Source organism: Typopeltis vanoorti, chromosome 11, assembly GCF_054136105.1.
Source record: "Typopeltis vanoorti isolate ZY-2024b chromosome 11, IOZ_Tvanoo_1.0, whole genome shotgun sequence".
In the NCBI taxonomy this organism is placed as follows: domain Eukaryota; kingdom Metazoa; phylum Arthropoda; class Arachnida; order Uropygi; family Thelyphonidae; genus Typopeltis; species Typopeltis vanoorti.
This window is the reverse complement of record NC_143559.1, coordinates 49,791,146-49,816,443: the sequence shown is the minus strand read 5'-3', so window position 1 is coordinate 49,816,443 and position 25,298 is coordinate 49,791,146. Positions and strand designations below refer to the sequence as shown.

At 34.9% G+C, this 25,298-nt stretch overlaps 1 protein-coding gene across 1 annotated transcript in view; it reads left to right on the top strand.

Moving 5' to 3' along the window:
* LOC150101565 (protein jagged-1-like) overlaps positions 1–25,298 on the top strand; it is a 246,161-nt gene that overhangs the window by 200,317 nt on the left and 20,546 nt on the right. The window contains exons 12-17 of the mRNA XM_090400841.1: positions 1,212–1,325; positions 1,939–2,052; positions 7,229–7,342; positions 10,325–10,441; positions 12,293–12,520; positions 22,116–22,237. Of these exons, the coding sequence (XP_090256967.1) occupies positions 1,212–1,325; positions 1,939–2,052; positions 7,229–7,342; positions 10,325–10,441; positions 12,293–12,520; positions 22,116–22,237 (809 nt within the window). The remainder of the gene's footprint in view (positions 1–1,211; positions 1,326–1,938; positions 2,053–7,228; positions 7,343–10,324; positions 10,442–12,292; positions 12,521–22,115; positions 22,238–25,298) is intronic.

Here is a 25,298-nt window from a genome sequence, read left to right as displayed (position 1 = left end):
CTTACTTCTGTTCTACTCAATCTATTCAAGTCTTCTTATTCAAGAATTCAATTGATTGAGCAAATGGGCACTCGAGTAGGGATGCCAGTTCACTGTTGCAAAATGTAAGGTTTTAAAATTTGTTAAACAAAGACGGGGTGTAGAATTTACGCTTGGTGAGGATATGTTGTTAGAGGCAGAAAAAATAAGAGATCTTGGGGGTGATGGTGGATAAGGATCTAAACTTTAGAGGACACATTGCCAAAATTGTGAGGACAACACAATGAATTCTGGGAATGATGCAGAGGACATTAACTTGTAGAAGAGATTCTTGTTCGATTGTATAAGGCTGATTAGGACACACATGGACTACTGCACAGATTTGGTCACCTGGTTTTCAAAAAGGACAAAGAGATGTTGGAAAGGATCCTGAGGTAACCGACTAAGATAGTTTCTGATCTCTGTAATGTTGAATATGAGGAAAGATTGAGAAGATGTAATTTACTGTGTCTAGTGGAAAGGAGGAAGAGGGGTGATATGATGAAGATGTACAAGTTAGTAAAAGTTTTTATATGATCTATGTTGAAGAGGTTTTTCATAAAATGGTGAGAAATCAGGGGAGAACAAGGGAGTGAGAAGCAGGTTTTTTGCATGTAAAGTTGCGAATGATTGGAATGCCTTGTGTGAGTGTGGTGTCTGCAGAGAATTTGAATGTGTTTAAGTTGCTGTATGATGAGCTGTGTGTATGACAAAGGGATCTCCTAGATGATTCTTTGACTACATGGGGTTTTAGGGTAATAATATTAGTCACTCCTTTGCAAGATAATTTGCTGATTTCTACTTATGAACATAAATTATAATTTATTTGCTATCTTTCTTGTTAAACCTTTAATTACCTCTAATAAAATATTCTAGTGTTATTATATTATTTTTCTAGAAAGAATGTTGTTTTAAGGATTCTTAATTTCTGTTTTTAATTTCTTTTCTGATGTTGCATATAGACCTGACTTGAAATTTTTTTAGTGTTAAGCTTTATCTGTCATTTAAAGTAAATTTCCAAATGAGCCAAATTTATGTTCTGTATTTATGCAGAACAAGCAGAAATAATTTCAAATTTAAATTGGAATTCTAAATCCTGGACCATATTTCAAAATACAGTATTAATTTCGACAGGAAAGGGTTAAAGATTCCTCATCACTTTGCTAATTGTATTTATTTGATTTTCTTTTCAGATATTAATGACTGTGCATCAGCACCTTGTAAGAATGGAGGAACCTGTCTAGATGGTGCTAATAACTTTCAGTGTGTATGCCGAGAAGGATGGGAAGGTGAAATTTGTCAGATCAGTAAGTTTCCTAATTAAATTGTCATTTTTGGTAAGTCATTCAAATTAACTACCAAAAATGAAACTCATCCTTTATGTTTTTATCTTTATTTCATGTAAAAGAGTGCAGTTTGCTAATGTGTGGAATGAGTTTGAAGAACAAATTGAACTGTATAAGAGTGTGCTGCATTTGAATGATTTTGGTGCAAGTCATTTGGAGAAGCTACTGCTGTTGGAAGTTAGAGAAATGAGTGCTGAGAATGAATCTGATCAAGTAACAAGTGATGTGAAAGAGTAGGAGAGTAAGAAAGGAGAGATTGAAATGGTGGTGGTTATGAATGAAGAGGTGGGTGGCACGAGTATAGAGAATGAGAGAACAAGTGTGTTAGACATACAGGGAGGCTCAGGGTGAGCAGGTGAACACAACGTGAGAAAGGTTGATGCTTCAAAAGGATGTGAATGCATGTGTAGACAAAAAGGGAAGAGGAATGACCTTATCCTTTCATATTAGAGTACTTCTTATTCTAGTAAATTGTTACACTTATCAAATAAAAAATCTTCCCTTTCAATATTTTAGAAAAAAAAATAGGAAATTTTATTAATTTTCTAATTTTTGTACTGTTTACTATGTTTAGATAAAAATGAATGCAGTCCGAATCCTTGTCGCAATAATGGAACATGTATGGATGCTGTTGCTGATTTCATATGTGAATGCAAGTATGGTTGGAAAGGAAAGACGTGTAACCTGCGTAAGTATTTAAAATTTTTCACTTAATGGTTCATTTACTCCATTTTTTTTTATTGTTAAGTGGAGTCCCAGCATTTTTTATTATTATTATTACTACCATATGCTCTCAACTATAATAAGTGGTCTGCAAGAGGTGATCTAGATCACGGCAGTGATATTTGGTTCTAAAAGACTAAAAAATAAGTCGTATTTTGAAGTAATTGATTATGTTGGATACATTTTTAGTGGCTTACTGTTCTTATGCGTGTTCTTCTTGTCCATTGCTGACAGTTCTTTGTGTAATTATTAGAAAAAAAAAGAGGCTGTTACTTATATGTTGTTTGTTATGGTGCTGATGTGAAGTAGAATAATGGCACATGAATTCTTTGGGATTTTGTTCATTGCAGAGGGTGAAGGATTTGTGAAAGGAGAATGAAACCGATTAATGCATCTTTTGAAAGTGAGTGCTGGAAGTGTGGAGAGTAAGAGGTGTGGCAGCAGAGAGTTGAAAGGCAAAAGGTAAAAAATTGTGACTGAGAATTTGGCAAGGTTGTTGTTGATAGTAAAGCTATAGAAACAAGTGAAGGTAACTGTAGTATGAGTGATAGCATGAAAGAAATGCTCCATATAAAAATTGGCCAAGAAAGAGGAGAACCCATGGATGTGCCTTCTAACTGTTTATATAAGGTGTCCTTCCAAGAGCAGTAACCAGTATGGATGTCAGAATTAAAGAGATCAATGTTGGGAGTGGGAGGGATATTTTTCAGTAAATTTAAATATCAGAAAGAGGGATATTTGTAAATAAGGAAGTGACATCAAAGCTCACCATGATATTATTGTATAACACTAAAATTTTGGATTAAAGATTTGAAATCAATAGACTTTTTTTATGTAAGATAAAATGTGGCCAATAAGTGGAATTAAAGATTTAGCTGTTTATCTCATTTAAAAAAGGGGAGGCTAATTAAAAGGTTTGAGCTTTTTTAACAAGATGTGATATTTTTTAAGAAGGCCAGGATGTCATATTTTTAGAAGCACGTTTAATGTTTTTATTTATTTTTATTTTTTTTCCTGAGAATTTCTCGGATCATAATCTAGCTGTTTATAAGTATGGTCTCTGAGCAACACATTCATTTTTTGATTGTAATCACTGGTATTTAGGACAACAGTAGCATTACCCTTGTCAGCTCTAGTAATAATCATGTTGTTGCCTTTGCAGAATAGATTAAGAAATATAATCTCTGCATGGTACAGAAAACTATATCTGAGTATGAAAAGAAATGTGTTCTACAAGCTAAAGACAACCCAAAACAATTCTATCATTATGTTATAAGTAAATGAAAGAATGAATTTGAAAAAATAACTTTAATGAATGTAGATGCTATGCAGAACAGAAGAGATTGTTGAAATAATGAGTGCCCATTTTTTAAGTGCTATCAACCTGGTATATGCAACATAGAGCTCAATACTACTACTACCACCTCTACACTAGCTGAAGAAACCCAGTTATATAAGGAGGAGGTACCAGAGTTATTGCATAAACTGAATAAGAAATCAGTAGTAGAGACTGATGCAAAGAGAGTGTGTTCAGCTGAACTACATATGCCTTTAACCAGACTGTATAATTTGAGTCTACAGAGATGATTCTATAGGAGTGGGAAAAATATATGATAATCCCATTGCACATGGGTGGTCCAAAGAGTGACATATCTAAGACTGATGTAGCTAAGAGTGTTCAGCTGAACTGACTATGCCTTTAATGAGACTGCATAATTTGAATCTATAGGAAATCCATAGGAGTGGAAAGAATATATGATAATCCTATTGCATGCGAGTGGTCCAAAGAGTAATGTGTCTTATCATTGACCTATCACTATCTTTGAAATAGTATTGGAGATTTTGGAAAGGCTGATAAGATTTCATGTACAGAAATGGGTTGACTTTTCACTGTTCATCAAAGAATAAGATGGATTTACTAAGGAACATGTTTAAGCAGCTTGCTCATTTTATAATACTGTTATGGTTCAGTTTGACAAGGGAATGGATCCACTTGGATACTTTTTTGACTTTTTGAAGAGTTTTGACATGATATAGCATGGGAGGCTGTTACTTAAGCTGGAGCATATGGGAATTGTATTATAGACTGTTAGTTGGATAAGAGGATGGGTGACTGCCAAATATCAGAAAGTAGTATTGTAGGTGTGAGTCTGCAAGATTAAAGATCAGCAATGGTGTATTCCAGGGATCAGTTCTTGGTTCACTGTTATTCATACCGGGAAGGATTTGACAGGATATATATGGATGTTTGCTAAAGATGCCCAGATAAGCAGGGATAGCACATCATTCATATTCCTAATAGATAATAAGGAATATGACTGACATGCTGCAGGTGCAAAATGATTTGAATGTGTTGGAATTGTCAGTATGTGAAAATGTCTGTCAGTTCAGTGTTAGTAAACCTAAGTTATGAACTTTAGTGTGATTAGATATCTAATGAACAATGCATTGGTTATAGAATTTTCAGAGAGAAAAGAGAGAAGGATGGAGAGGATTTGTTTTGTTTTTTAATGATATAAGAAGAAATGCAGAAAAGAGCAGGAATGCAGAAGGCAGTTTATTTGAGGCTGTCTGGTGAACAGAGTGAAATATATAGTTTAGGTTGCTAGCATAGGCCAGAGGGTGTAATGGAGAATGTTGGATGGATGAATGAGTAATTATTATGTGGTACTTCAACTACATGAATATGGATTGGAAGGGGGGACAATTACAGAGAGGGGAGATAGCATGTAATGGGTGGAGTAGAGGCTTGAGAGTGCTGGATTACCAGAGAGCTTAACAGTAACCACAGTACTGATTGATCTGAATAGGGAGATTTCCTTATATGGGAAGTTTCAGTTAAGAAGAGATACATGTGGAATTAAAAAGTAGGTGATTATGACAAACTGAAGAGCCAGCTTAGAGTAATGCCATGGCATAAGAATCTGGAGGGGAAAAGGATGTTCATAGTTCATGGGAGATAATCAAGGGGTTTTTTTTGAAATCAGTTCAGAAATGTATACTTAGATTCAGAGAAATAAATGAGACAGGAATTAGATGAATGAGTAGCATCATGAAGTAAGAGTTGTAGAAAAATAAAAAGTTATTGAGGATATGTAAAGAGAAAGATGATCAGCATGCTCATGAGCCATACAAGGCACAGACAGGAAGGGTGATGAGATGAAGCTAGCTGAGGAAGCCAAAGAAAACTCCAGAAACATCTTTTGCTATGTGCTGGGTAAAGAGAGAGAGGGAGAGAATGGAAGGATAATTTTATGATGGCAAGGAGGTAACAGAAGCAGACAAAATCATTTAGTTACTGAGTGATCATTTTGCATGGATGTTTCTTCTAGTTGGAGATGTTACAATTCCAGATGCCATTGATGTGTGAGAATAGAAGTAGATGAATTGAAGGTCCTACAATATTGCAGAACCTTAATGCAAATACATTCATGGGATTATATGGTATATCAGTCCATGTATTATGAAAATGTAATGTGCAAGAGAATTGGCAGATCCTCTGAGCAAGCTTCTTATTTAAATCATAGCTCTGGGAAGGTGCCAAGAGAATGGAAAGAAGGCAAAATAGTTCTTTTGCATAAAGGAAGTTTCAAGACAGAGGTGGAAAATACAGACCAATCAGTATCCTACCGGTGGCAGTTAAGTTGATGCAGAAATTGGTAAACAGTATAATTCAGGAATGGATGGTTTATGAAAGTTAGGTCTTGCCATAGTAATTTGTCCACTTTTTGGAATAAAGTAACAGTTGAGCTGGACAGAGATAATGACTACACAGTGATACTGCTGGACTTTGCATTTGACAGGATATCACATGGAACTCTGTTACATAAATTGGAGTAAATGCAGTATATGAAGCTAATTTTATGGATAAGATAGTAACTGATGGACAGAAATCAAAAAAGTAGTGTGGGAGACACCAAATCTCAGGAATCTGCCTTTTGATTGATTTAATTTGTACAAACACATAGGAAATAATATTTTCTGTTAAATCATATAGAAAATTATTGAATGGAAATATCCAATTATTACCATTAATGCAAAGCTAGGAAGAGCAATAGAAGTGAAGATAGTATAGTGAGCCTACAGGACGATTTAGACTGGCAGGATGATTGGATGACAGTATAATGTGGCAAAGCGTAAGATGCTTTGGGAAGAGATCACAAACTGCATACTACGTTGATGAAACTGGACTACAGAAAATAATTGATGGGACCAGGGTTTGGAGGTGACTATGGATTGGGGGAGTCAAAAGGTGACTCCCCCAATCCATAGTCACCAAACCAGCTCATCAGATTACTTGAATGCAGAAGAACACACTGACTATTAGAAGGAATAAGGAGATTATTATTCCTCTCTATAAGGCTTTAATGAGGCATATTTGGATTACTGTGCACAGATCTACTCTCCTAGATTCTTTGAGAGTGAGGAAATGGTGCAGAGGATCTAGAGCAGGGGTCGCCAAACTTCTTTGACAGTCGACCCCTTCAAGAGTTTCTTGACTTTTTATCGACCCCCCCCTCTATTTTACTATTACGTAATTTTAATATTACCTAATATGTATGTTGATGAATTTTAGAACATTAGCGCTCACTTGTATGTCGATGCGCAAAAATGAGACTGGGTTTGAATATGTGTAAGTATAAGTAAATAAGCAACCGTGCACATGTTGCAATGTCGCTCCTGCCATGCCGGCCGGGCAGGAACCACCACATCCGTTTATTGGTAAATACGTCATTTTGGCCTACTGTATTGGTCTCCGTAACTATTTTCATGACCTTGCTCCATCTTACAGGTCTTATTCATGTCACCGTTCCTACGATTCACTCTTAATTGCGTTGTCATTCAGGATGGAGGTAATCCAAGTTAACCGAATTGAATATTACCCGTACAATGATGTCTTATATTTTTCTATCGACCCCTGAGCGCGAATCAACCCCTAACAAAGTTATATCGACCCCTTTGGCGACCACTGATCTAGAGGCAAGTGACAAGATTGCGACATATCTGTGGAATGTTCTCTATGATCTGACTATTTAAATAACATTATATATATATATATTGATTTTGATTAGCTTCATTTTATTTATAGTAATTTATAATCATTTTACAGATTTTCACATATAACCTTTGTTTTTCTGTAGGTCATAGCCATTGTGACTTCAATACTTGTCAGAATGGTGGTACTTGCATAGATCTAGGAGAAACCTTTATTTGTCATTGCAAGTCTGGGTGGGAAGGCCATACTTGCCATATAGGTAATTTTAAATCAAATAGCTAAATTCTAAAGTGCCAGCCTAATAAATTGCTAATTTATGAGCATCTGTCAACTAAATGCATGAAATGCTATTCTATATGAATTAATTTAAAATTGATTTCATATTACAGGATTTCAAAATGAGAGAGAGAGAGCGAGAGAAGATGCCCTTAGAATTAAGTTCATTTAATTTCCTCACATCTTTTCACACATTTTATTTTTATCTCATTTTGTTTCATTAAACTTTACTTTAGTTAACTTGAAAAAAGTACAGGTGTCAAATGTATACATTGTAATAAATTAAATTAATTAATTTAATTTAATAAATTAAACTATTTCTTTTGCATTTGTTACCTTTCTACCATTGCCATTGATTAAAGTCATCCTTCGATAGTCATTCTTACTCTTACTTGCTACATAACAAAAACTCTTTTGGATTTACTTTGGCCTACTTAGCTAATTTCTTTATACATTTCTTCATCACCACATTCCCTGGCCTATAGTAACATTGACAGGAAGACATATTCAACTAAATATGTCTTCCTGTCGATCTCTATGTTACACCACACTGCCTCATAACCAGTGTCACTATTTCCCTGTTTCATGTCTACCTTATGTGGACTTAATTCCCCTGCTATCATCAGCACTCCCCCTCCCTTCTTGCTCCATCTATCCTTGCGAAAAATACTGTATCTTTCCATTTCTATTTCCATTATGATATCATCTTCATTCAACCATGTTTCACTTATCCAATGATTTTGGGGCGAATAAACTCAATCACTGAAACCATTTCATCCCCCTTATTTCTGATACCTCTGTCATTTGTAAACAAACATAATTCATTTTCAGGTCTATAACCAGTCCTCCAAGCCATTGGTTGGTTATGATTTCCCCACCACACCTTCCCTTTTCCAATCACCCACAATATATTCCAATATATTTCTTCTCCAATCACACTCACAATATATTCCATCTCCATACACACACATTCACTGCTACTTTCAACATCCACTTTCCCTACTCCATGTCTCCCAGTCTAGTCGGGCTCCCCCATTTCCCTGTTCCTCTTGCATTCCCACTTTCTCTTCTTTTCTCACACTATCATCATTTCCACTCCTGTCTCTTCAATACCACTCTCCTGATCTTTCACTTCATCTCTTACTTTTGTTCTCTTGCATGCAGCACACACTTCCATCTAACAACACTTTCTCCAGTACACTCACTCCAAAGCCTTTTAAATGCAACCCATCATTCCAATGTAATTTCATTCTTCTCTCAAACACATGCCTTACATCCACAAACTGTACTCCTTTCTCCTCACACAGTCCCAATAGCATACCATTCATTATTCCAGCTCTCCATCTCAACTCATGATTGTCATACCTCAGCAACACTGAAACCCTTTCCCACTACACTGTTTTCTTTCACTCTTCTCTATAACCTCTGGATATTCATCCTTACATACTCCTCATGTCCACTTAAATCATTTGTCCCCACGACCACCACTAGTTTTCTTGCTCATTTCCTCCTCATGTCCAACACCTGAATTATCCTGTTCATTCTCCCTCCTGGATAACAGACCTTATAGATGCTCTCATTTAATCCTCTATGGAATCTCCATACAACTATATCTCAATCCTGGAGTCGCTCGTCATCTCTTTTACTCTTTTTTCTTTCATTCTATTCTTTTGCACACTTTCATTAGTTTCCATTAACCATCTCATATTGCTCTGCATATTCCTCTTTTCATTTTTCATTTTCAACAATTATTTCATCATATTTTGCATTCTGACAATTTCACTCTCTGTCATTCCTGTAGCCTCACAACCTCATTCCACTGCACTGCACTTCTGTTTCATCATTCAGAGTTTCTTTTGCTCCCTTATCACTAACTTCTGCTTCTACATTTCTTGCTTTTATTAACTTTCTCTTCTACATTCTTACTTTTGCTACATTTCTCTTCTATGTTCGTGCATTCTTTCACTCCCTCAGTTTCACTAGCTTTTGTTTCATTTCCATTTCTTTCATTTACACCATCTTTTATCTCTTCAGTCTGCTTCACATTCATGGTCTTGTAGTCTAATAATGTCATACTTCCTACAAATCCATACTTTCCCTCAGCTTCCATCCATTTTCTCTCACAGACATATCCCTTACACTCCACCATTCATACATATTACACTCACAATATCAAATCAATTTCAAAAAGCTGTCGTTAATGCCACTTGATTTTCACACCGCTCAACACCCATGTGATTGACCTCATGAGTACTTCCATTAATAAATCCAACAATGTAATTATCATGCAGACGCACTTTGTTCTCAAAAATAAATAGTGCAACATTAAAATTCAAGAAGCATTGCTGATTATTACTCAAAATACACTAATCTTTTCTGGAGCTCCTTTTCAAAACTACACACCTTATGGCTTTCTAGTGGTCAAATATCCAAAAATATATTCAAAAATTATGAAGTCAAGCTTCATGAGAACCTTATTTTATGTCATAAATTTTCATCACTGGTAAAATTACCACATGAGCATGATGATAGTGGTCTTACCACTCTCCTGCTTATTAGAGGACTAAAGTGGCTTGAAAAGTACGATTTTTGGATTATAGAGCAAGGTTTCCAGATTTATCTATCTATTATTCCATCCATATTACCAATGTACCATGGTGGAGCTAATAGTAAGCCTATAGGTTTACAGCCTTTTTAAAAATATGTAAAATAAACATTATATTGCCTCTTTTTTTTTTTTTTTTTTTTCAAATTAATGTTAAGTTAATTAAAAGAATGGAAGAGGCTTATCTTACTTTCCATTAACTTAATTAACATTAATTATAAAGAGGAAGAGGCAGTATGATGTTTATGTTAATGTCTGTTTATGATGCTTATTGTTTACATTCATGAAAAATGCTTTTTTTATTATGTAAAATGTATTTTTATATACAGGAAACCTGTATTTGCATTTTTGTCTTTACAGCTAAAAATCCAAGTTGCTATTCCAATCCTTGTCTTAATGGTGGAACATGTGTCATTATGGGCAACAGTTTCACTTGCATCTGTAGAGATGGTTTTGAAGGACCACTTTGCCAATATAGTAAGTAATTTTTATATATATATATATATATATATATAGATATAGATATATGTGTTAAAAATACCAAGCACTTTTAAACCTGGTTTTACTCTATTTCCCAAGTAAGCAAACAGACAAATATAAGTCAAGTTTGCGCCTGCAAGTAATGCAAGTCTAGCTGATCCTACAGGTAGTGCAAGACCAAGGCAACTCGTGGTAAAGGTGGCATAAGCTCTGATCACTAATCTATAAGGAACCACAGTATATAAACTGGGAATCAATCTTTTTAATTTATTGAATTCATGTAGTTTATTCAAATTCTCCTGTAATGTCAAATCTTTTTTACTCAGAATTTCCTCAGCTTTGCATCATCTTCAGGCAACATATTCTTATTTAAATGTCTGTTCCTATCAATAACACAGATTAAGCAGCAGTGGCACCAATGCAACCCTGGGGCATTGTTGAAAGGTTGTAAGAATAAACTGAAGTTCTTTGTTAATATCCTTTTCTTCACAGAGGAAGGAGCGAGCACAACATTTGCCTAGTGTACAGATAATGCCAAGTTTTTGAGGCGGATAATGATGAGACTGTGCATAGAGATTACTATTGGTGTGAGTGGGGTTTCTCTAAATGGATATCTTCAATTTTTCAGATTCATGAGCAGGTTTGACATCTAGGATGTAAAACCTTTATTTACCTTTATCTGCAGGTAGAATTATTATCTCTGGATACTGAGGAATATATTACAAACAGATACTTACTCTATTCTTGACAGAGATCCATTCATAAACCCCATAACCATATCAACAATCTTCTGAGAACCACTACAGAGTTTTCTAGAAATATTCAAATATAGAAATATTCATTCACTTCATCCTTTGATCCCCTGATTATATGGATTGCCAAAAATTCATAAAGAAAATACTCCACTTAGATCCATTATGGAAGGCATTGATTCTCCTACATATTAGCTCTCAAAGTATTTAGCCAAATCTTTAAAATGTTTATTCGGCTCCTTTTTTTGGCTAATTTTGACATCTTTTCCCTCTTCACAAATGTGCCTATAGAAGAAGTTCTAACTCTCTGAAAGGATAAATTATTGAAAAAAGCAATTCTTTATTAACCTATTGCATCAATTCTGATTATTTCCAGTTTAAAGACACTATTTACAAATGGAACTTTGGCTTATCCATGGGCAATCCTTTATTTCCTATGCTGGAGAATTTATATTTAGAATATTTTGAAGAAAAAAGCTATCTCTTCAATTCTATTGAAACCTAGGCTGTGGAAGAGATATCCAGATGACGTTTTCCTAATTTGGAGTCATGGACCTGATTCCTTAAAGAATTTCCTAGACCATCTGATGAATAGTCAACACCCAAAAATCCAATTTACTGCAGAATTAGAGATTGATGGCTCTCATGGAGATATGTCCAACTCACTTGTGTATCTGAAAAATCGAAGAACTTCATTTACAGAAAACTCACTCACATATCTCCATGCACAGTCCCATCACTATCTGCCTCAAATCTAATAGTTTCTGATCTTTTGTGTGTGTGGAAATCATAAATATATATATATATATATATATATATATATATATATACATACATTTATTATTCCAAATCTCCACAGATTATAGATTATTCTGCAGTTTGTGGATATCTGAATGTAATCTTGCATTCACTACACTTCTAATAACAAAATCTCCACGTGTCCTGTACTGCTCTTCTCTTTCCTTCCTTCCATTCACCTGTCACCTGATTATTTTTTTTAACTTTTATGCATATTAGCATTTAAATGTTAAGCAAATTATATAAAAGTATAACAACATTATTATGCAAATAAATTCATTATCTTTTCTGTTCATAGATTCTGATGATTGTACTCCAAATCCTTGTCGCAATGGTGGCAAATGTATAGATGGCATTAATTGGTTTCTGTGTGAGTGTGCCCAAGGATTTGCTGGACCTAATTGTCGTATTAACATCAATGAATGTTCCTCTTCACCGTGTGCCCATGGAAGTACCTGTGTTGATGGAATAGGAAGATTTCATTGTTTATGCTCTCCTGGACAAACAGGCCAGAATTGTAACATTTGTAAGAAATATTATGTTATAATTAATTATTTATCGACATTTTTTTATATAACCAAAATTATTTAAAATTTATAAATGTTGCAATTAGAGAGAACTATATCACAACAAAGTTTATTGAAGAAAGAGAAAAAGGAAGTAAATGAACAAAAATGTTTCATAGTTTTAAAGGAATTTAAAAAAATTTTAAATAATGATGAATTCAGTTTGCTCTCATTTATCTACTGTCAGTTAAAAAGAATAGGCAAAGATTAACATTTTCACTTAATTTTTTTCTCTCTTCCATTATGCAAATATACCTTTGCTCATTTTCATGTATATTGGAATGTTAACTTTTTTTAATATATTTTTTAACTTCTTTGTAATTCATATTTAAAAAAAATACAGCAAAAAATATATTCTAGATCTGCTTTATATAACATACAGCTAAAAATACTTAAATTGGAAGTTGAAATCAATTTAGAACCATATGTATTTTCAATATTTTATTTTTCTTCACTAAACATCATTTTGAAAATTTTGGTAACACCATCTTGCTGTTATTTACAGAGTTCTGCTTACTGTTCACTTTTTAATATGGATCTTGAAGTGCAATTGAGAAAATAGATTTAGTAGCTTGCACATTTAAATAATTTCCTTGTAATTATATGAATTCCATCCATCCATCAGTGGCTCTAACAGGCACTGAAGCACCCATGGCCTTCCAAGTATCCTTGGATTTCCTAACTATAATACGAGGATAAGGCAGTTATCCCTATGCATCTAAGTATTCTTGTCTGTGAATTGTGTTCTGCTGGCTGGTTTGCCTGTCCCAAGGGACGAAAAACCTGAGTTTCCAGGAGAAAAAAACCCTGTACCTTCATATGAGACTGGCTAACTCACCTTTAGTCGAAAGAGACCAGATAAAGGTTCCTCATGTCATGGATGGGAATCGAACCCAGGTCTTTCTGACCAAAGGACTTCATCTATACTGACTAAGCTATGGAGGCTCTAAATTATATGAATTATATAAATAAAATTAACTAATTTAAGTTTGAGGGTCAAAATTAACTTCTACATAGCCAGTAATGAATAGCATTAGTCTTCACCCTCCTGTAATACACCCTGTTGCTAGGCATCCACTGGAATGTTGAATGGATAAGGATGGACTGGCAATTTGGGACTCAGCCATCCAAATTTATCCTGGTTAGCTAAGTAGTTATCATATCCACTCTCCAACCAGTGGCTGTACATTCAAATCTGACCATGGGATGGATGTTTTGTGAATGTCTTTAAGTGGTCATTGAATTTTATTTCACAATGTGACACCACTGACCTTCTTACTGATGGCTTTTAGTGGGTTGAAAAAAAGTTCAATCTGGTCTCTAGAGCAAGATTTCTGGATTATTGAACCCTTAACTTACTCCTGATAATGATACTAATGGTTTATTAGACTCAGCTTTTTAAGCAGAATTGACATGAAAACCAAAAAAAAAAAAAAAAAATTCTATATTGGCTGAAACTATGTGAACATTGTAATGTCAAAACATGTCAGATATCAAGCAACTGGGGCATTTAGAGTTTTACAAGATTTTTTTTTTTTTTTTTTTTTCAGAGCAAAGTTTTGTTAGTCTGATTGGCCAAGTGCTTAGTGTATCTGCTCTCCAACAAGCTGTGGGTTCAAGTCCCACTATCAGCATAGATATTTATGATTGTCTTTAGGTGGTTGATTGATTTCATCACCCAGTGCAAGAGTACTTTTCTACTCTGGAGGCCTGAAGTGGCTTGATCAAATTCAATGCTTGATTCCTAGAGCACGGTTTCTGTGCTATATAAAAAATAAATACAAATACAAAAACATTCTAAAATTAATAAAAAGTAGAAAAAAAATCCTTAATCCACTCATGGTACTAATACATTATAGGTTTAGAACCTTTCATGAGATTACATAAAAAAATAATAAAATGATCATCTACTGGAACAATCTCAGTCTCAGCAGAATTGAAGATAAGATAGGCACCATGCTAATGGTGCCTATCTTCATTTCTGAGACTGAGAAGCAGCATCATAAGAAGAATCAACTGAAAAGAAACAGATCTAACAGAAGAATTAGAGAAGCACCATTATATTATAAATGACAACAAATTATATTCTTGTTTTAATTCTTTACCCAAGAGTTCACAAACCAAAGTTTGAGTGTGAAGTATCTTCATGTCACTTGTATATAGAGGCTGTTGACTTCATATCAATTGCCTCAGTATCCCATAATGCAAAGCACACTTCCTTTTGGACACATACTTTGCTATGCATTATGGAAAGAGTCACAACACAGACTGGTTTCAACTTTTATTGAGGTCTCATCAGTGGGAGCCAGACCTAGAAAGATACCAAGGTAAAATGAATGCAGAAGTTATTATCTTATAATGCAAAACACTTCTTTTCAGAATTATATGACTTTGGAAATATTTCCAGTGTTGTATAATTCAGAAAGGAGGTGTGAAGTCAGTAGCCTCTGTATAAAAGACTAGTTGTGAAGATACTTCATGCTCAAACTTTGGTCTGTGTATGCTTGGGTAAAAGATTAAAACAGTAGTATAATTTCTTATTATTTCTAATATAATTTATAACCCAGTATTACTTAAGACTAAGAAGACAAAACTAATGAGTTACTTTTAAATAACTAAATCAGATGACTTCCTAAGGCACTAGAGATTAGGTGTGTGTGTGGGGGGGAGTGAATGACTAGATTTTAGTCAATACTAAAATGAGGATAAACTTCTTCTTGAAAGAGAGCCAATTTTCAGGTAGAATGATGTGAGCAGATTTCAGAATGAGAAATTGGACAACAAAATGTATTTGTTTCTTTTGTCTCATATAACATTAGGTTTTATTAGATGAGAAGCGGGGAAAAAAAATTAGTGAAGAAGGCAGGCAGCTGATATAAAAAAAAAAAAAAAGCTTTTTACTGGAAGTTTAAATAGCAAAGTGAAAAATGAGTCCCAGACATACTGAAATGTTTTAAAAAAATTTGTATGAAAGGGTACTATTAATAACAATAGCATCTAATTTAAAAATAAATGAACTAAGAAGGACTGATAACAATGGCATTGAAATCCAATTGTTATATTTCTTCTCAGGACACTTGACCAGTTCTTACTAACACCATGTTCCAACATCAAAATATGCATAAAATTATGGAGAGAATCCACATAAAACAAGAAATGTCTTATAGAGTATGTTTTCATAGTGGTGTCTTCATGTTGTTCTAGGATACAAGCGTACAAAAGATTTAAAATAGGGAGCTAGTGTTGAATAAGATAAAAATGGCTATCCTATTTCATAGAATAATGTGTATATTACAGTTTTGAAATGAATGAAAGTTGAACAGCTCCCGGGCGTAGACTTATTATTATTATTGCATGGGCACCTCCATGGAGTCCTAAGACATCGTGGGAGGCCCAAACTATCAACACAATATCTCTTGTACCTCTCCTTGAAACCATTAACAGATGAAGCACTTACAACTGACTCAGACAACCCATTCCATTCTTTCACCACTTTCGAAGCAAAAAATCTAGTCCTCATGCCCTTACTAACCACACTCTTACCCAACTTCCAGGTATGACCTCTTGTTCTGCTCCCTCTAGCCAAGTGCTGAAACATTTCCTCTGCATCAGTTCTACAAAATCTTTTAAGTAACTTAAATTGTTCTGTTATATTCTCTCTTTTTCACCTATAAACCAACTTTTTCAATCCACAAACCCTCAATCTATCCTCATGTGGTAATTTTAATTTTTATTCTGAATCTAATTACTTTGAAACATTATCAAATTAAATAAGAAATGATAGAAAATATCTAGAAGATAATGAATCAGGAGTACATATCAATACTTGATAGATATAGAAAAAGAAAGTTGTCAGAAAGCTGAAATATGAAAATATAGTACACAGAAATTTTGAAATATGATGACACAAAAGTTCTGCAGCAGCTATACTGCATAACTTAGAAGCATTGGTCACCATGTAACCTCTCAAGTAGAGTATCTGATCATACTAATAAATAATAAACAAAAGATGAAATTTACAGAGGAACTTCCATATGAAATGTCTGAGGAAAAAGAAAATTGGAAACATAAGTTGTAGTGAAGCCAAATAGTGATTGCTAAGACCAGATTTTTACCTTATGACAAATATTTGAGAAATCATGAGCATATAATAATAATTATTATTATAATTGTTTTTATTGTGCATGCTCCTTCAGGGAGTCAAAGGACTCATCAAGATCTTTTAGGTCCGTCCTTTAGTCACCAATACTTAAATACTTGCCATATATATCTCCTTGAATATTTACTAAAATTGGCTACCACAATGTCTAATGGTAGCCAATTCTGACACTGTGAGAAGAAGAACCTGGACTTCATATACTTTCTGATCATATCATACACTTAGCCAGTTTTCAGAGATGACCCTGAATTCTGCCTCCGCCAGCCATAAGCTGCAACATCTCATTTGTATCTATACTTTAAGATTCTCTTACTAACTTGTATATTTCTATCATAAATATCTCTCCTCCATCTATTCTTAAGATTTTGAAGGCCACATTCCTGTTTAGCCTGACCTTTTATGAGCAATTCTATAGGTTAATTATCATCTTAATTACTTATGACTGGATCTTTTGAACAGTCTCCCATCTTCCTCAAAACCAAGTTGACCATATCTTTTTTTTTATGTTGAGCCCATCCACAAGAGGTTGTTAATCAACCTATAGTATGCTAGTGCCATGTATGGGTTGGGAAAGGAGAAACTTGTTTACATTTGATTTTAAAGCCTATATATTGTATTCCTCTAGAAACACATCAGGGACAAGATTTTTCCACACTACAGCAGTAGCAGTGATGAAGGAGGAGGAAAAGAAACTTGTTCTGTGAGTTCCAAGGTGTACTGCGAAAGGATGTTGTGTGGCAACTGCGTGTGTTTCCAATGGATTTAGTCTTGAGTGGGGGGATTATTGATGCTGCTTCAGATGAACATTTGCCATGAATATACACATAATGCAGAAACCAAACGTCTGTGCAAAAGTGGGAGGAGTGAGTTGGTAAGAGATGGGTTATTAATCAATCTAATTGCTCTCCTCTGTATTGAGTCAAGCATTTTGAGGGAGCTCTTAGAGGCCCCACTCCAAATGTGAGAGCAGTATTCATTAGCTGGGCAGATTTGTGATTTATATAAGGTTAACAGCTGTTCAGAGGTGAAGTAACATCTTGAGTGAAAGAGGAATCCTAGTTTTTTAGAAGCTGAGGATGCAGTGGTTATGTTTATGCCAGGAGAAACTTGATGTGGTGATTCCAAGAAGAGAAATCTCATCTTGTCTGGAAATTTGAGTGTTGTCAAAAATAACACCTGAGATTCACCAAACTTCTCCATGGCATTTGTCCAAAGATGGGTGATATATGTGAGTAGATCTGTTGATCAGTAGTGATGGAATCCATACAGGTGATCGTTTATTAGCTGAGTGCCTTCAAGATAATGTAGGAGCTGGGAATTGATGGTTCTCTCCATTACTTTAAATAGGACTGAGGTGAGTGAGATAGGTGGTAGTTTGATGGCAATGACGTTGTCCTTGGAAATGGGTTGAGTATAGGCCAATTTCCAGGCTGGATGAATACCAGTTGAGTAAGAGAGTATATATAGACGACATAGGAATAGGAGTCAGTTCTGGTGCACAAACCTTCAGGACAATTAGAGAAATGCCATCAGGAACAGTAGACTTTTTGTGTCTAATTTGGACAATATTTTTTTGACAAAAGCATATATGGGTCATTGTATATTGAGCAAGGTAGCCTGTGTAGCTCAGTGGATGTGGCATTTACATACCACGGCACTTGGCCGCACGAAGGAAGACTTGGTTTCGAGTCTAGTCGGCGACTAGAGGAAATTTTTCTAAGCCTTTTTTCGACCGGTTCCCGAGTTAGTCGATCTCTGGCACGGGCAAGCGGGTTTTTCGTCCCGTAAACTCAAGAAAATCGACCGTAGAACCCACATTATTTCAGACATTAAATATATTGTGTTAGGGTTAGGGACCACGAGATGGCAGCACATTTGAGCCGTCTCTCTTCACTGCGTACCGCTTAATTAGTGATAGCCTTGGGCCATCTATCTCGGATTGGTACCAGTGGAGATTGAACTGCCCACTCAGTCTCCAAAAGTTAGATAGGGCTAAATGGCCTCGCCTACTCCCCGTATAATACAGGAATAAAAAAAAGGCGTTAGATGATTTTTTTTTTTTTTAGATGATGTATATTGAGCATCTTGAATGGTTGGGGGAAATTTATCATTGTCAGTTAGGTGGAAAGTTATGTCTCTTGTATGGGAGTGGCTGTGTTAATGTTGTTGCATGGGGGGGAGGAGATGAGCACTAGATTGTGGTTAGACTTACCTAGAGGACCCACTACATTTACTATGTATTTGGCAGTAGTGTGGCCCTAAATTTTAACTCTCTGTCCATTATAAATCCAAAGTCTCTAGCTTCATTGTACTTACAGCAGATTCCCATTAATATAGTACTCTGCATGCAATGTCCTTCATCACCCTCCATATAGCAACATTGAATTGATGTTAATTGTTGTTTTTTTCATATAACCAACTTTTCGAGTAAACCTGCAGAGATTGTATCAGCTATGTCCCTTATCACTCTCTCTCTCTCTCTCTCCAACTTCATAGCAGATATCTGAACATTACCCTAATACATGTCATTCAGCCACTGTCTTATATATGTCACAATTTTATTTTGCATACCCAGTCCTTTGAATTTGTACAAACAACTTTGAATGTGGAATGCTTTTAAATACCTGGCAAGATCCAAAAGTATTGTGGTATATTTATTCTCCTTATCCAATTCTGCTGTCACTCTATTATAGAATGTGAACAGATTGTTGTAGATTGGAGAGTCTGATTAGGAATTGTCAAAGGCAGAGAAATAGCAAAATGATCCTCTAAAGAGAAATGGTTTTGTTAGTCAGGTCAAGCAAGAACTATCTTTAATAAAACCATGCTGTCCTATATAGAGGTTTACAGTGCTATCTCTCCATATTTGGATTCAATTCCTAACCAGCATCTCCAGTTATCTATCTTGATGACCACACCAAAGATACTGATTGTTCTATAATTTTCTGCATCATTCCTCACTCCATCCTTCTATAAAGAAATTATTTGCTCCCTTCCTACTCATTAGGAATCATGCATATGTTTAAACTTAATTAAACAACAGGAATGGACATTGCTAACTTTCTTGCAAATTTCTACAGTATCTGTGCACCTATCCCATCCACTATGAGTGCTATATTTGAATCAAGCTCTAATAGATTTTAGCAGTTTTAATAACTCTAACTTATCTACTTCTATTCTTTCATCCATTTCCTCCTCAGTATCCAAACACTTGGATACTGAGGAGGAAATGGATGAAAGAATGGGATGAAAGAATGGGTCTGCCTAACTAAAGTGAACAGCTCAGCTATTTCTAGTGCATCTGACACTTTCCTACCATCTGCACTCAATAAGGTTATTCTTTCATTCTTACTCTTCATTTTATTTCTACTTATTAATAAAATTTTCTGAGATTTCCTTTGGCCTTTTAGACTGACTGCCTTGGACCATCCAATTTTGCCTTCCTCATCATTATTGTAACTCTCCTAGCCTGTTTCTGGGACCTATCTCATAATATTTGAACTACAACACTCCCTTTTTTGTGCAGTTCTTGCTTCAAAATATTATTCACTCATTTATCTTCCATGTAATTTATTCTTCTAACTCTTGGAATATAGTAAGATATTGCGTCCTTATGATGCCCATTAACTTCTTCCTATGCATTGCAGAATTCTCTGCCATCCAGTCTCTCGTGCCAAGGCAATACCTCAACTTACCTTTTGAATTTATTATAATCACCTGCATTAGAGTTACACATATGTCCCTTTCTTGTCTACAATATTTATAGTATTATAAATTGTGATCTTATTAATAATAATGTTAATAATATTAATAATGTTGGCTCTTATTTCAGTAATAAGAATCACTATTTTTTAAGTCTTAAAAAACGATATCATAAAATGTCAAAGGAAAACTGTTTGTAACATTAATCTAGTTGAAAATAGCATCTTAAATTAGCATTTAAAAATCATAAAACATAATCAGAAATCATAAAAAATCACTGTACCTCTTTTCAGAAGAACTGAAGAACAAAAGTGAGTATCAAATCCATGAGATAATTTATTATTATTATTATTATTATTATTATTATTATTACATAACACCTCCAGGGAGTCCAAAGACTCATTTAGGGAGGGCACCTGCTCTACAGCTCTCCATCTCTCCACTACCTTCATAATCTACACCAGCGCCATCTACCACCGACTACCACCACCACTATTTTCACAGACAATCACAAACATTCATGCCCGCGGTGGGATTTGAACCCGCAGTCTTTTGGCTAGAGAGCAGATATGCTAACCACTCAGCCAATCAAGCCGGCTGTGTTTATTAACAATATAGGAATTTATATATTAATATATCAATAATATAAAGAAAGATTTAAGGAAGATATTCGTGTTTGCTGGTGATTCAGAGCTCAGGAGGACAGTAGTTGATTAAGATGATGTAGATATCCTGCAGGATGATTTATCCTGCAGATATCATTTGATGAGACCATTCACTCCAGGAGATCAGATGCTAATCATAATGATTTTTAAATCATTATTTATTTATATATTTATAAATTTATTTATAAATTGGCATTGTGGTGAAGGATAATGATTGTCAGTTTAATGTTGCAAAATGTTATGCACTTCGGCTTGAAAAGGTTAATACTGTGTATCACATTGATGATACTGGATTACAGGCAAATGATAAAGCTCTGGGGTAGTGGAGGACAGAGAGTTGAAGTTTAGAGGGCATATTGTTAGAAATTGGTAAAATAGTTCAAAGAATTACTTAAATGTTGAAAAATACGCTAACAAGTAAAGATAGGAAAGTTATTATCTCTCTCTCTTTATAAGGCTATGATTCAGCCTCATCATGACTACTGTGCACAGATATGGTCACCTGGGTTTCTTGGGGATCAGGAGGTGGTAGAGAGGATTCAGAGATGAGTAACCAAGCTGGTGACAGGTCTGTGTAATGCTCCCTATGAGGATAGGTTGAAAGTGAGTTACCTAGTTGATAAGCAAAAGAGAGGGCACTTGATAAACACTTATAAGATATTCAAGAGATTTTATAAAATTGATTCAAAGGAAATCTTTCAATATATGACAAATAGTCAGAGAACTAGGGATCATCTGTGGAAGTTGTGTAAGAGGGTAGTTAGTAAGATTGTGCAGACTAAATTTTTTGTATGGAGAGTGATGAATGAGTGGAATGTATTGCCAAAAGTAGTTCTGAATTCCCTGATAGTGAATGAGTTTAAAGAGAGGTATGATATGTTTTGTGTATATAAAAGTTAGTGTGAGCCTCCCATGATGAGTCTTCTGACTCCATGGAGATACCTGTTTAATAATAATAATGATAATATGAGCTTGGATACAGTTTGAACTGCCAAACTAAAATATAATTGATTTATTTAATTTTTGCAGTGTTGACTGAACAAGTATACAAATCTTGTGAATGGCAAGGAAAAGTATTGAATGATGGCTATTCTTGGGAACAGGAATGTGATTTCTGTAAATGTCAAGATGGCAAAGTAACTTGTACCCAGGTAAGTTGCTTAAAGATTTTAAATATTCTTTGTTTGGAAATTTTTTTGTTTTTTATATTAATAATAATGTTACCAAACCATTGTGGAGTGATAGCTATAATAGAAATAATATATAACTATCATTATTAAGTTTTAGAATCAGTTTTCTCATCTTCCTTTCTTGTATTAGTAATATAATCAACTCTCACTATAGCATACTTATAAATACTACAGAAATAGTTGGTTATAATAGATAGGTTATAGTAGATAGAGCCTCCATAGCTCAGTCAATATAGATAAAGCCCTTTAGTCGGAAAGACCTGGGTTTGATTCCCATTAGTGACGTGAGGAACCTATATCTGGTTTCTTTCGACTAAAGGTGAGTTAGCTGGTCTCATACGGAGGTAGAGTTTTTTTTTACCTGGAAACGGGTTTTTCATCCCGCAGAACAGACCAACCGACTCCATGAACACACACGGATTACAATCATGAATATTGCCCTTAGGGGATGCAGCAGAGGAGGGGCAAACTGGCTACATTAATTTGTCATAAGCCCCTCATTGGGGTGGGGGGGGGGGCTCAACCCATCCTAAGGGAGAGATGAGAAGGATAGTAGATAGTCTGCTATAATGAATTCCCTTCTTCCTCTGCCTTATGTGTCTGGCTCAATCACCTATCATAGCCAATTAACTTGGCTTCATACATGTGTAATTAATGCCATGATACTGCAGTTAGGCATGGTCTACTATGTATATTCATTGCATTTATTATTATTTCTCTGGGCTCCATAGAATTACCACTTTTTTTGCTGCTGGTCATTGTCCTTTTTTAATATTGCAGCGGATCTCTAGTTACATTTATTTGCCACATTCTAGTTACATTCTATCAATCATCACCCCAAGATGTTTTACCTCTGCTTCTATTGTATAATTCCACCAATAGAGTATGCAGTCTTTCATTGATGGATCCCAAATTTAAGGGCATTAAATTGATATCCCCATTTATTTAACCATCTGTCTGGCATATTCAGATTCTCCTAAAAGGGCTTCCACATCGGCGTTATTGCTACTAACCCTTCCAGGCTTAACACCATCTGCCAGCAAATGAATATTTCCCTGTAATCCAGTGGCACTGCCTTTGATATAAAAATCAACCAGTAGAGAGCTCAATACCCTTCCAGTACTTAGCCCTTTGGAACCCCACTTGTGACCTTCCCTTTCCTTGAAAATACTGCTTCGTTATACACAACTCTCTGATATCTATCAGACTGCCAGTTAACAATCCAATTCACTAACCTGATATGCTGTAACTTAAATATCAGCTTATCGTGTGGCACACTGTCAAATGCTTTTGTAAAATCTAAAATAATATCAGTATATGCCTTTCCTTTATCAACCTTATTTTATTATAAAAAGCAAACCGATTACTGAAACAAGAGTCCTTAACAAATCCATGCTGAACCTCACAAATAGCATTACCCTCATCTGCTCAATGCTTTATACTCTCTCTCTCATTAATTTCTCCAAAATCTTAACAACTACAAAATGGTCTGTAGTCTGATGCCTCCTCCATTCTACCACTGCCTTATGTAATCCTACCCTCCTTCAACTCCTTGAGCACTTTCCGAGTATCTAGATTATCAATGACCACTGACCTCATTGTTCATTGAGGTCAGTGGTCATTGATAACCACAAATTTTGCCCTTAAAATTTGTGGCAAAATCCCTTCCAGTTCCACTGCCTTATTTGACTTTTAGAGTGCTTAGTACAGGAAGGCCTCATTTTACAGGGAATCTAACTCCTCATTTTACTAAGATGTTAGGTTTCCAGCCCACTGTCCTTAAAACAAATTGTTCATAAATCGAGGTAAAATTATAATGTATTTAAATGAGATTGGCTCCTTCTGTATGAATGATTTCCACAAATGACTCTTTTCCACCAATTTTTTCATTTATTTCATTAATTAGCCTTGTCCATGATGCTTGAGTTACAGGAATGTTATTTTAATTTATATCATCAATCCACATGCTAATAATTTTCCCATATTTTTGATTATGCCACTCCTTGAATATGATGTTCTTGATACTTTTGCATTACATCCCTGCATGTGAACTCTTTACCTAATCTGCTTCAGTTATTATTGTTGAAACTGTAGAAGATGCCAACTTTAATACTTTATACACATCAAAATGACACTCACCTGATTCATACATTGAATCGCTTCCATTTTTACCTCAATGGTAAATGAATTTCTGCTTTTTTTTTTTTTTTTTTTTTTTTTAAAGCTGAGGAAGGCATCAGATTGATGCTAGTTAGATAAAATTTTGAATTTATTGTTTAAATAGTAAAACTTTCACTTTTAGTGGTCCTTACAATGTGGTTCATGGCAGACTAAAATATAAACAATCTGCTTTGTAATCTCTACCCTCAATGCCATATCATATAAAACAAAAGACAATTGCAAATGCTGCTGATGTGCTACAATTATTTTTTTGCTTGTTGTTTATGTTTTGACTTTTTTGCAGTTGAGTTTGAAATGTACATTAATTTGAATTTTCGTAAACAGAGGAAATGTAAAATTAGGCCTGCCTGTATTTGAAATACATTCTCCTCATAAACTTCTAAATCTTCAACCTTTCCCATCACTACTGGAATAAAATCAGCTTTTCTGGGATGAAATACTCCAATAAAGTGATCATTAAGCAGTTCTGTTATGTTATGTTATCTGCATTGATCTCTCAACCCCCATTTCTATCTAAGAGGGTGATTCATCAATAGTTTCCTACTGGCCACGTTATGAAAAAATTCCTTTGGAGTTTCCGTGGAGTTTAGTGCTAGTCTCCTCTTGTATTTCATATTTGTCTTGCTTACTATACTAGTTGCTTTCCTATCTTAAGTCTTATATTCCTGTGCAACTGCTCTCCACCTCTCTCTCTCTTTATACTTTTTCAATAATTTCTGAAAAGTTCTCGGCCTAACAATGAAAAAACAAATTCATAATTTCAAAATTATTTTTATTTTTCAACATAATCTCCCTTAAGACTAATACATTTATTCCAACGATGCTCGAGCACCATTATCCC